A 12627-nucleotide genomic window follows, 5' to 3' on the forward strand; every position below is an offset into this window, starting at 1 on the left:
CTTTTTGCATCAAATAATTCACATCATTGCTGCACCCTACTCAAGAGTAACCATCACTACTGCACGTGCCTTACAGAACCTTACAGTAAACAGGATCCTGCTGCTCAGCAGAAAAAGGACTGTGACAGCACTTCGCTTAAAAGCCTCAGAATACAAGGCATCTGCCTAGGTTTAGCATGGATCAGAATTCCAGGAATCCACTGAAATGTAGCCTGGTCATGGACTCTGAAGAGTGTTAAGTTTATAGAGATTCTGTAGTTTGGAAATAGGAGAGACTTAGAAGTATCACTAGTGTATAGGCAAACTTATCAGAATGAAGAAGCCACACAGGAAAGGAACATTTGGGTACTCACTGGTTTATTACAAAATCCATCATACCACCTGTTTTTCAATTTTATGAGTCAATGCTAGTGCTCCACAGACGTGAGATGTGCTAAATTTATTATGAGCACCATAAAGCCATCCATCTCGTTGCACCGTACAGCTGGAAAATGGCAGACTGATACAGAAAAGTGGACTCGGATTGGCTTAAGAATGCCCCTCCAGCTGATGTTCAGTGATCAATGAGGGGTCTACAATCCGGCTCGCAGTGAATGCCAGTCCGCTGTATTGGATCGATTACTTTGAGGCTTGTGAACTGTCTTTGAAAGGTGTATATAAAGCATTTAACCGGTAGATTATTAATTATTCAAATGTTTTGTACATATATTAATGCACCACACTGTGACTCTGCAAACCAACTGCTCCACTGCCCGGACATATTTTTTTTTACCAGCTCCAGAAATTGAATGTATGAAAAGGTCAATTCAAAGTCCGGGATGCAAAGTGCACCGTCCTCCAGTCGTGACTGTATAGGATCTGGGGTGGTGATAGTGACTGGAGGTGGTTATGAGATGGAAGAGAAGCCATTCCCTGCTATGAAAACCTAACAGACCTTCAGGTAAACCCATGCACTCTACATGTTCCATGCCCCCTTTCCATACAGGAACTTTTTTTTTTTTTCACACACACTTAATCTTCAACCTTAAGTTTTAAAGCTGCAGTAGCCAGGAGACTTTTGTGCGACCCAACAACAAAAAGATAAGCCATTTGGATTTTTGTTCATTAGCCAAGGAAAAGTAGTGTTGACTCCTCAAGACTGAAACCATGCTTTTTGTGACACCTGTATAGAAAAAACCATTGTTTTAACAGGAGCGATCAGGTGGGAGATCCACGCTACTAAGTCATGCTTATTAGTAAGTTAAAAAATAAAAGGCAAACTGTGTGCATTTCTATCGCTTCCCAGTGTAGTGCCTTGTTCACAACAATTGTGAGGTGTAATGCAAAGTCACAAGATCATTATGAAGTGCCTCCTGGCATCCAAGAGCAGATAATGGAACCGAAGCACCTCCCTGGACGGCTGAGAGGAAGACCTGGAAGTAGAATCTTCACAAAGGGGAAGTGTTTTAGGAAAAGAAAGTAAGGTTCCAATTTGTCTCTGTTCTCTTCAGCTTTATGGAGTAGGTGTACGCAGGGTCAATCTATTTCTAGTCCAATAAGAGCCCTTTGCTTCAGTCTTTGTAGAAGTTCTCAATCTCCTCTTCGTACATCTTCAAGACGAAAGGTCGCTTCAGTTTCAATGTGGGCCCTGCGGGAGAAGACAGAGAAACATGAGCAAGCAACTCCCCCATTGCAGCCACAAATCTTTCTCACTCAAGCGCTCCCCAAATGCCAAGCCACTTTCACAGGATTATTTTTAACCCAAACTCAATGGGCCTAATTCACAAAGGTAAACCTAGACCAAACGACTAACTCTCCTAGTAGTAAAATTAGACGTTTGGTCTAAACTTAGACCAAACGTCTAACTTTACAACTAGGAGAGTTACACTTTTGGTTTTAGTTAGACTTTTAGTCTAAACCTAGATCAAAAAGTCTAACTTTGCTACAACTAAAGTTAAACCAAAAGTCGAAGTTTAGACCTGTCTAATTTTTTTTTTCACAACAAATGTTATTGATTGATTTAAGCAGGATAAGAGACGTGGCTCCCCGCAGTCAGGAGATCACCACCAAGCATCTTGGTACAGTTTACATCGTAAGAACAATGTCCAATCAAGAATAGGAGAAAAACCAAGAAGAGTAACCCCCTCCCCCACCCCTAACGCCAACAACTCCCATTACCCAACTACCTTACTACCCACCCCTTATCCCTCCCTAACCCCGTGCACGTGTGTAGAGAAAACATTCGGTACTAGGTCGTAGTGTGATAGGTATGACACAGTTCACAGGCCCGTACGGCAACCTCCACCTATATATCATCTTCTTGTTCCACCGGGGGATCCAATGTCAACCCCCTATAGTCTGCCCACCGCTTCCAGATCTTAAAGTGCTTACGGGGGCATCCTCTCGCTTCAAACACCGGTCGTTCTAGCCCCATAGAGTAGTCCAGTCCGGCCTTCCATGCACACAGGGGGGGGGGGGCTCGCTCTCCCTTCCATGCTCGGGCCAGGTCCCTTTTGGCAACTACAAGCCCCAGCAACAATAAGTGGCGTTTATATATGTTCCCACCAACACCCTCAAGTATGTGCAGCAACCCTAATCGATGAGTGCGTGGAAGGTCCCATCCCAGAACTTCAGACAGGCAGCTCCATACACCCCTCCAGAAACCAATCAGTCTAGGACACGACCATACCGTATGCAGCAGTGTACCCGTTGCAGCCCCACATCGCAGACATTCCGGTGACTCAATCAGTCCCGCCTTCCACAGCCGCTCTCGGGTGTAATAGGCCCTATGGAGATACTTGAATTGAATTAACCTAAGCCGCATTGCAATTGCAGTCCCCCGTGGGGATTCCAGGGCTTCCCTCCAATCATCTTCGTCTAGGGGACCAACATCTGCCTCCCAGGCCGCCCTCAGGGGAAGCAGGGTGGAGGAGCAATGAGTGACCATCGTTTGGTAAAGACGGGAGACCTTCCTATCTCCAAGGTCTCCCATGAAGACCTTCGCTTCAACTGGGCTAAATTCAGGGAGCGATTCCAGGTTAGCAATACTGGGTGTTAGTGCATGACGAAACTGTAAATAGCGAAAGAATTGGGTCTGGGGCATGTGGAACTCAGTTCTAAGCTCCTGGAACGATTTGAGAGTGACCCCGGACATTACATGTCCCAACAGCGAGATCCCAATTGCATCCCAGCCATCGAACCCCGGCAGCGTGGACAGCCCGGGGAGTCGTCCATTGTTCCACAGCGGCGTTTCCGCCGTTAGTCTACCCCACCAGCCCATGCGACGCAACGCCTGTCCCCACACAGCAAAGACAATTTCCGTGACGCATGGCAATGTCCGCCGCAGCCGGGCTGAGTAAAGAATCGTGTGCAGTGTATTGTTCCCCATCAGTGAGCGCTCCAGGGCATACGCTGGGTCCCCTCTGTCGCCATACCAACATTCATTAAGTATTAGTAGTTGGGAGGCTTGATAATAGGACAGTAGATCTGAGGTGGCCAAGCCACCACAATACGTGGATAAGAACCATGTCCGCAGCGCCACCCTGGCAGCTCCCCCAGCCCACAGGAAACGGCCTAAAACAGAGTTGACCTGTCGAAACCACTGGGGAGTGATGGGGTGGGGATAGTTCTGCAATTGGTATAAGAGGCGCGGAAGCGCCACCATTTTGAAAATCGCGGATCGACCGAAGATAGTTAGTGGCATCCGAGACCACGTTTTAACATCCGCCTGAACCCTCTCCCACACAGGCACTATGTTGCGTTCCCAGGCAATGGTCACCGATTCCGACAGGAACACCCCCAGATATTTCAATCCTCCGGTCGCCACCTGCAATCCTGACGCCCAGGGATCTGTCACAGCTCCGCCCCCCAGTACCCACATGGGGGATTTGCATAGATTTAGATAAAGGCCCGAAACTTCCCCAAAGATTCGCATAATTTCTAAGACTCGGGGCCCCGAGCGACGCAAGTCAGTAAGGAAGAAGAGGACGTCGTCCGCATATAATGCAATTCTATCTACAAGGTTCTCGGTCCACACGAAGCCCCGCATCTGTGCGTCTATGCGCACCCAAGAGGCCAGAGGCTCCATGGCTAGGGCGAATAAGTATGGGGACAATGGGCACCCCTGCCGGGTCCCCCGCCCAATGTGAAACATTTCTGATATCGCCCCGGCGACCCGCACCGAAGCCGTGATATCCGTGTACAGCAGTTTGATATACGACAGAAACACCGGGCCCAGATTGAGACGAGGCAGGAGCGCAAGGAGGTACGTCCAGCTAACTGAGTCAAAGGCTTTATTAATATCTGCCAGTAGCAAAGCCGCCTGTTCCCCCGTGGCCCCCATGGCATCCACCGCCGCCTGTGCACGTCGGATGTTGTGTCGTGTTGCCCTATGAGGCATAAAGCCGGCCTGATCCGGGTGGACCAGGTCCGTTACATAGGTGAGTAGACGGTTCGCCAGGGCCTTTGCTAGTATTTTAGCCTCAATATTGAGCAAAGAGATGGGGCGATATGAGTCATGCCTGTCAGGGGGTCTACCCGGCTTTTGAAAAACCACAACCTCAGCATGGCGCCAGTCAGAAGGTAACCTGCCACGCGCTCGTGCCGTTTCAAGTGCACATCGGTAATGGGACCCTAGTTGGAGTTGGAATTTCTTAAAGAATTCACACGGGTAGCCGCTCGGCCCGGGTGCCTTCCCTGCATTAAGTTGTCCCAGTGCCTCCCCCAGTTCATCAGCTGTAAGGGGAACGTCGAGTGCCTTCCTGGTCTCATCTGAGACCGCCTTAGGTGTTAAGTCGTCTATGAATTTAGCTACTTTGTCTACTGATAGACAGTCTCGCGGAGCATATTGTGCCTTGAAATAGGTGGCAAAACTCGTCGCCAGCTCGGCCGGGTCCGTAATTGCCACTCCGTCCTCAGCGGTGAGGCCCGGCAGCGTGAGCGGTTGAAGACTGCGTTGGCATAGCCTATGGAGCATCGTACAGGACTTATCTCCCCACTGGTATATCCTGCTCCGTGTGGCCAGCCATGCCTGTTTAGCCTCATCTATCAATATAGATGCATAGGACTGCTGTGCCTGGAGAAGCAACCGTATCGCAACTTCATCTCCCCTCCCCGGCTTCGCTGTTCCAAGGTTTCCACCAGCGCGGCCGCTGCAGTGATTGTCTCCCGACGTCTTCGACGGGCCGCAGCACACCACGCGATGTCCACCCCCCGTATAGTGGGCTTCATTGCCTCCCAAACCACTACGGTGTCAATATCACCCACTAGGTTTTCCCGCCAGTAATGGGCTATCGCCTCCTGCAGGTGTTGGACATAGCTGGGTTGCTGAAGATGCCACGAGGACATCCTCCATCGGAATAGTTGTCGTTTCTTAAGGAGTTCTACTCTGACTGACACTGGGGAATGATCAGACAGCCCCCTTGGTAAGATCTCTGCCTCCCGCACCCTGCTCAAGCAGACACCGGGCACAAACACATAATCTAGTCTTGAGAAGGAGCCATGTACCGCAGATACATACGTGTACTCGCGCACTGTGGGGTGCATATGTCGCCACACATCCACCCCCTCAACCACAGCATGTAACCGGGTAGGGGGGGGAAGGGGGCCCCGCAAGCGTCTCCCGCCGCCTCTGACGGTCCATACATACATCCATCACCTCATTCCAATCACCCCCAACCACAGCCAAGGATTCCGGGATATCTTCCCACACCGTAAACAGCTTCTCGGACAAGGCCCACCGCAGAGGGTGGGGGCGTAGACACTTCCAAAAACCACCGGCTCAGTGCCCACCATTCCTTTGACAAAAATATAGCGACCCTGTGGGTCTGCCCACTGCTTCTCGTGGACATAGGCCACCCTGCGATGTACCAAGATAGCAACACCTCTGGACCCCCTAGCAAAACCGGCGTGAAAGACCTGTTGATAGCCAAACCTCTGCAGACTAAGCACCTTCGATCCCATCATGTGTGTTTCTTGGAGCAAGAGCACGTCTGCGGTCTCCCTCTTCCCCCAGCGCAAGACTGCTCCTCGTTTAATCTTGTCAAGCATCCCCCTGACATTCCAGGTGATCACTCATAGGGACTCCCTGGGGAGTCTATGAGACATTTCAGCCATAGTCAAGTGGGACCCACTAAGTAGGCCCTCTGCAACAATCCCACACACTCCGCACCTTCCTCAGTACATCTGTAAGCAACACGTGCAGTCCCTCCCACCTACCCCAGGACCCCCCAACAACATCAACCCCCGCTCGACCCCCAGCCCAATCCATCCCCAATCCCTCTCCCCCCACCACCCCCTGCCCTCCACACCCTCCACCCCTATACCTCATAGAACTCTGAAGTACCCGTCGCGGCATGGGCGACCCCGGGCCCAGAACAGAGGACCCAAGACCAACCATACCAATGGATCCCAACACCCCTTAGAAACAGTAAAATCAGCCCCCCCCCAGTCAACTCCCACCGTGTGTGGAGGTTGGTAACCCCTATCAAGTTGCCTCCCGAACCTCCATCCGCAATACTGCACATGGTCAAAGCACCCCTTAGAACAAGCAACTTAAGCAGTGTTAGTGCTTCCAAATTATGAAACCTGACCGTGGGACCCCCGGCAGTCCGAGTCTACAGCGTCCGTAGAGAAATGCAGTCCTCCCCAGGGTCTCAAGAATTGTCCTCAGAGTGATCAAACTCTACAGCTCCACCATCTTGTGCCGCGCTGGCGGAGGCGGATCTCTTCCGCGATCGGGACCTCCGATGTCGTCCGCCCCGGGCCGGCTGGCCCTCCTGCTCCTGCGACGAACCTCTCGAGCCGCCCGGGTTCAGTCCTGGCTGAGCATGCGGCCTGATCCGCACAGATTCGTCAGTCCATTTGAAGACGTCTTCAGGGGAATCGAAAAAGTGTGTCCGGGACTGATAAACCACCCGCAGGCGGGCCGGGTACAGCAGAGAATATTGAATTTTCAAACCCCGCAACTTGGCCTTGGCAGCTATGAAGGAATGGCGTTGCTGCTGCACTAGCTTAGTGTAGTCGGGAAAGATCATGATCTACCGATTCTCGTACGTAATGTGGTGCCCGGAAGTCTAAAGAATCCCCTAATCGGGGTGACAAGGAAACAAGCCAGCCTTAAGAACCCGCCTCCCCCCCAAACACCCAACCCCAACGCCCCCCCCCACCCCACCAGTACGCCAGTCGTCTATAGTAATCGTGTGAGATGTAGCGAATCAGAATGTATCAGGGTGCCTCTGGCTGCGTTCGGTCCACAATGCAGTCTGTGAGTCTTAGAATACGAAGATATTTCGGGCAGGTGATTTCGTGGAATTCCCTGGAGAGCAACGCCAGGAGCGGTTGCCAAGTGGTGCGGAATGCGTCAGTGGTATGCGTGAGGGTGGCCTGGATCCGTTCCATGCCCAACGTGAACCACAGCTTGTGCAACCAACCCTGGTTCTCGCTTCCCGCAGGATAACGTCCCTGTCGTGATAATTCAAGAGTCTGGCAATCACAGGTCTGGGACGCTCACCTTCCGGCGGCCTCTGTGTTAAGGCCCGATGTGCACGTTCAATTACAAAGCAGTTGGAGAGAACCCCCGAGGGGAGCCAACTCTCCAGCCATTGGGATAGGAACAGCGCCATATTGTCTTTCTCACACCTCTCCGGAAAACCTACGAAGCAAAGGTTGTTTCTGCGTGCGCGTCCTTCAGCATCCTCCACCCGGAGCGCAAGGTTCTTTTGGGTGTGTTCCATCGCCGCCATTTTACGTTTCAGGGTCCCAACATCGTCTTCCACCACCGAAATCCTAGATTCTGTCTCCGTAATCCGTTCCACTGCATTCCGTAGGTCCTGGCGCAACAGAGTCACATCCGCGCCTACTGCCCCAATCTTCGCGTCCAGCATGTCCCTGGACCGGGTGATCGCCGCCATGAGCGCCGCGTTGTCCGGCCCCGCTCCACTGCCACCACCTGATGCTCCGGACCCTCCACTGGGCCCGGTAAATTTGTCGATGGGCCCTTGTTTGGACGGACCGCCACCTCCCCTGGTCATGGCCGCGTGCATTCTCGGGGCCACTATATGTTGAGGATTCGCACAGGCGCAGGCACCACGCACGGCCAAGAACGTCCAACACAGGTCAGCTCAGCGAACCTTCTACCCCTGGGTGTATGTGTCCGAGGCACCTCGGCTACCGGTATTGGGCCGGCTACTGGCCAATCCAGACCCAGTGACACGAATTAGTCCCAAGCCAGGCCTTGGTCCGCACTCACCGTGCTGGCCGCCTCGTAGCTCCGTGGTCTCGTGGCCCACCCGCGCCTGACCACTCTGCGTCAGTCTGCCGGGCGCTGCGGGTTCACTTGCTCCTATTAACTTCCTCCACAGCCCAACAGTCGACCACACCAAACGATGATCCCAGGGGAGTCACTGACAGCCTGCAGATTGCCCCAGGGCAGGGCCCGACATACCAAATCCCTCAATGGTCCACAAGGAGGCTCCCAGGGGCAGCACCGCAGTGTCACTCACAGCCTGCAATTGTTATGTACCAGGGTCACAGCCGCCTAGGCTCCACTACTGATCCGCCGCAGCCAAAGTCAGGGCCGGCTCTAGGATCGCGAAACTCGAGGCCCCGGCTGCTCGATGTCCATGTAGGTCTCTGTGTCCCCCAGGGGGCTGCTGCGCTCCGATTACTTCCCCCGTGGCTAGCGAGGCAGCCCGGCGCTCATCCACGGCGTTTCCGACTCTCCGCCACCCCAAGGTCCGGCAGGTAGCCGCGCGGCCGACCCGCAAGCCAGCCCACCTCCTCGGTTGCTTCAAAATCGAGGCCCCGGCCTCGCTGTTAGGGACCAGGCCGGACACCTCCGCCAGCAACTCAGCCGCACCGGATAGCCTAGGAGCGCCGCTTGTGTCACCGGAGGGTTCCCAACACCGTCAGACACACTTGCCCCGCTGTTTTACTGCGGCGTGGGCTCGGGGGCCAGGATAAGTGATCGGATTATGTCCGGCTCGGCGGGAGCTCTACGAAGCTGCGACCGCCATCTTCGCCCGCTAAGCCACGCCCCCCCTGATGTCTAATTTTAGACCTAAAGTGTAAGTTTACCTTTGTGAATCGGGCCCTTAGACTTTTGGTCTAAGTTGATCTTTGTGAATCAAGCCTAATGTATATTTATGAAAGATTTACAGATATACTTGATTTTCTTAGAATTTGTGCAAAAGTTGGGTGAGGGTTCTAAGAGTGTCCTCTTAACTATTAAAAGACCGACTTTTTTCTTGCTCACTCAAGCTTTTTCAACCTTTTCTACCCAACCGTTTCGTTTTTCAACTCTGCATTTGTGAGCAACAGAGCCAAAATGGGCTCTCTGTCAGATCCCAGCTCACCAGCACATGAACTCCAATCTAACATCTGGGTCTCATTTATCTATGACACCGCAGTATTCGCAGAAAGCAAGCCGACTGCCAAAACACAGTTTCCCAAAATTCCTATCTCAGTTTTCACACGTTTCAACCTCACACCAGAAATCCTCAGCAACAAATAAACAAAATTACTTAATTTTCCAAGCCTTACAGTCGGAGCTGTCACTTGTTTTCCCAACCAGAATCAGCAGTATAGATACCCGGTTCGCCTCTTTGGGAGAAAGGAAGGATCTACAGCTGTTTCTAAACGGACAACATTTACAGTTAAGTGACTTAACCATCACCGACACCGCCGCATTCATGACTCGCTTGCTTGTTTGTTATTTTTGAGGCTACTGAGGGGTTGCACACATCACTTAAACCACTATCTAAGGACCACTTATCCTACTGGAGCAGCTAGCTTTCCATATTTCTTATCACTGCCACCACGTACATCTACGAAAGACATGCTAGCCAGGAGCTGTACCATGGTTCCCTGAACTCCTAGGAATGGGCTAGCACCTGCCCAACAAGTACAGCCAAGGCAGCTGATTTCTGCCTGGGCCAGAGCTAGTCTTCTGTGCAGGCCCCTGGGCTGAGCCCTGGCACTAGCAGTATTTCTATTTGCAACAACACCACTCTTGAGATCTTCAACACCAGTGGAAGAGATGTTGACAAGCTAAACCCTGCAATCTCAAACCCAAGTACAACTTTCAGGCATGGTTGAAGTTTCAGCAAGGAAGTCACTCCATAAATCCCCAGAAGTAATCTCTCAGAGAATAAAATCTAATTCCTTTTTTAACCCTTTAAGAAAATCAAGTACATTTATTGTCGCCGGTCTTCCACTGTGTAGGCAGGAAGCAGCGGTGAGCAAGGGCCCACAGCCACGTGCATACGTTGGTGGCCCCACCCGCCTGCGTAGTGCAGGTTCAGTGGCACCACGTGTCACCGGCCTTCCATATGGAAATTCTCCTCATTGATCGAAGGGGGTCTGGTGCTATGGTCGATGCTACAAAGATGGCGTCGCTGTCATTCAGGACTCAGGAACCAGTTACACATGTGGGATCGGCTTGTGTTGAACAGGGTTAGTTGGCACCATATGTCGCCGATCTTCCACAGTGTAGGCAGCAGTCAGCAAAGGCCCACAGGTACGTGACGTTGAATTGAGCTGCACAGATTGGGAGTATTTGCTCTTCTTAACCCATTATAGTCTCTTACACAATTTGCGTCGCTACTAATCTATAATTGTGAACCGTGGTAACCACAGTGTAGGCCGGAGGCAGCGGTCAGGATGGGCGCACAGCCACGTGGCGTTGAGTTGAGCTGCGCAGTTAGTGGTACCTGGAGCACTCAGCGTGTGTGCACCCTGCGATGATACGTGGTCCCGGCGGGCCGCACTGGGAGCAATGTATTTTGTCTAATGAATTCTGCCTTAATAAGGCCACGTGGCAATGACTTGTGGTGCAGTGAGTTAGTAGCACCTGAAGCACTCAGCGTGCGTGTACCTTGCGATGATACGTGGTACCGGCGGGCCGCAGTGGGAGCAATGTCTTTTGTCTAATTAATTCTGCCTTGATAAGGCCACGTGGCGATGACTTGTGGTGCAGTGAGCAAGTAGCACCTGAAGCACTCAGGGTGTGCATGGTCTGCGATCATGCGTGGTCAGTGCGGGCCGAATTGGTAGCAATGTGTCTTGCATACTGGACTGCATCATCTACAATCGCAACTGCATCTGAATTATGAGCCCTGCTGTCCGCAGTGTAGATCGAAGGCAGTATTCGGGACTGACATAAGTCTGCGGAACTGTGCCGCTGGGTTCCCAGGGGGCCTGTGTCGACGAGGCCAGCGGTCATGGCAGCAGCCACGTGGCAAGATGAGGGTCGTCACTCTGCAGACTTGTTGGACTTCCCACAAGTGAACCAGGGACTGGCGTATTTCTTCATCCTCCTACGCTGGAGTGGTGTACGTTGGACCAGCCCACTCTGCTTCCGTTTCCAGGGGGGACAACACAGCTACATGACCAAGATCTTCCCAATTGTGTGAGGTAACATGGTTGCGTCCACTGTACACTACACTACGAGTATCAATACTATATCTTCACATGGAGAGGTTTGTGCTTTGCAAAGTGAGGTCTGAGCAGCATATCACTGGTTCACTTGGCATTGTGTGCATTATTATTGATGGGCGACTTGCATCCTTCACACATACTTGGTTGCCACAACTCATGACATTCAGCTATTGTGCGGTTGAGGCGCCATGGCATTTTGGAAAGGTCCGTTGTCCTGTTTTTGCGCTGCCTTGGTGGTAGTAGGGGATGTGGTCCGGGGCGGAGGTTCTGGTGGTGGTAGCGCTGGGTGTTGTGGCCTTGTTGGGTGTCGGAGCTGCATGATCAGTAGCTCTATCACGTGTTGGTCTTTAGATGTGGCTGTGAGTTGGCTCCAATTCACACAGTAGATAGTCGACCTCCTTACACCAGTTAAAGGTTTATATTAATTTTTTACTGGTAACTCGGCCTATCGCCTGTTTTTGGATCGCATTACAGATTTGGCTGGTAGTTGAAAATATGGGGAAGTGGTGTTTTATTTTTTATTTTCCACAGGAACGCTTACTTTGCATATCATTATCGTTAGTTGTGGGTATCATTTGTGGCGATTTTTTTGGGGCGGAAGGTATAGATGAAAAACTGGTGAGATTTGCAGTTTTCATCAGGTTGAGAATGGGATGATAATTAAAAAAAAAAAGGTTTAATGAACATTACAATTAGAAATTACCATTTAAAAAACTTTGAAATTCACTGAAAAAACCATAGGTTTCAGGCACGTTATAGTTAGAAATTAGCATTTAAAAAACCATTGAAATTCACTGAAAAAACCATAGGAAATTCCCCTGTTATAGTTAGTTGAGCTAACTATAACTCGCGCCCCCGCAATGCGTTGCTCATGATGTCACATATTATATCATTCATGACATGGTCAGTGACATCACTGTTGACATCACTGATGACATCACTCACATGAAAATCTGATGCACCTCATCAGACCCTAATATAACACTTGATACACCCACTCTAAAATACAGACTATAATATTCGAAACCGTGAACACTCCAATACCAGTTAGTACATATCCACTCACTAATTCCTAGGCCTACACACACATCCATTCATTCACCCATACAGTCACTCATACATACACTCAGCCATCAATACAGCATTATCATATCCAGTCACATATCTATATAGACACTCACACACGGCCTTTCATTCATAGAGTTATTCACA

General features: G+C 51.1%; 1 protein-coding gene across 1 annotated transcript in view; it reads right to left on the bottom strand.

The window, feature by feature from the left end:
* Positions 1–375: 375 nt before the first annotated feature.
* Positions 376–12627, bottom strand: part of LOC144820048 (long-chain-fatty-acid--CoA ligase ACSBG2-like) — a 391373-nt gene continuing 379121 nt past the window's right edge. Inside the window, exon 13 of the mRNA XM_078677703.1 lies at positions 376–1627. Within this exon, the coding sequence (XP_078533829.1) occupies positions 1551–1627 (77 nt within the window). The 3' untranslated portion in view covers positions 376–1550. The remainder of the gene's footprint in view (positions 1628–12627) is intronic.

This window comes from Lissotriton helveticus, chromosome 2_1, assembly GCF_964261635.1.
Source record: "Lissotriton helveticus chromosome 2_1, aLisHel1.1, whole genome shotgun sequence".
Taxonomy (NCBI): Eukaryota; Metazoa; Chordata; class Amphibia; order Caudata; family Salamandridae; genus Lissotriton; species Lissotriton helveticus.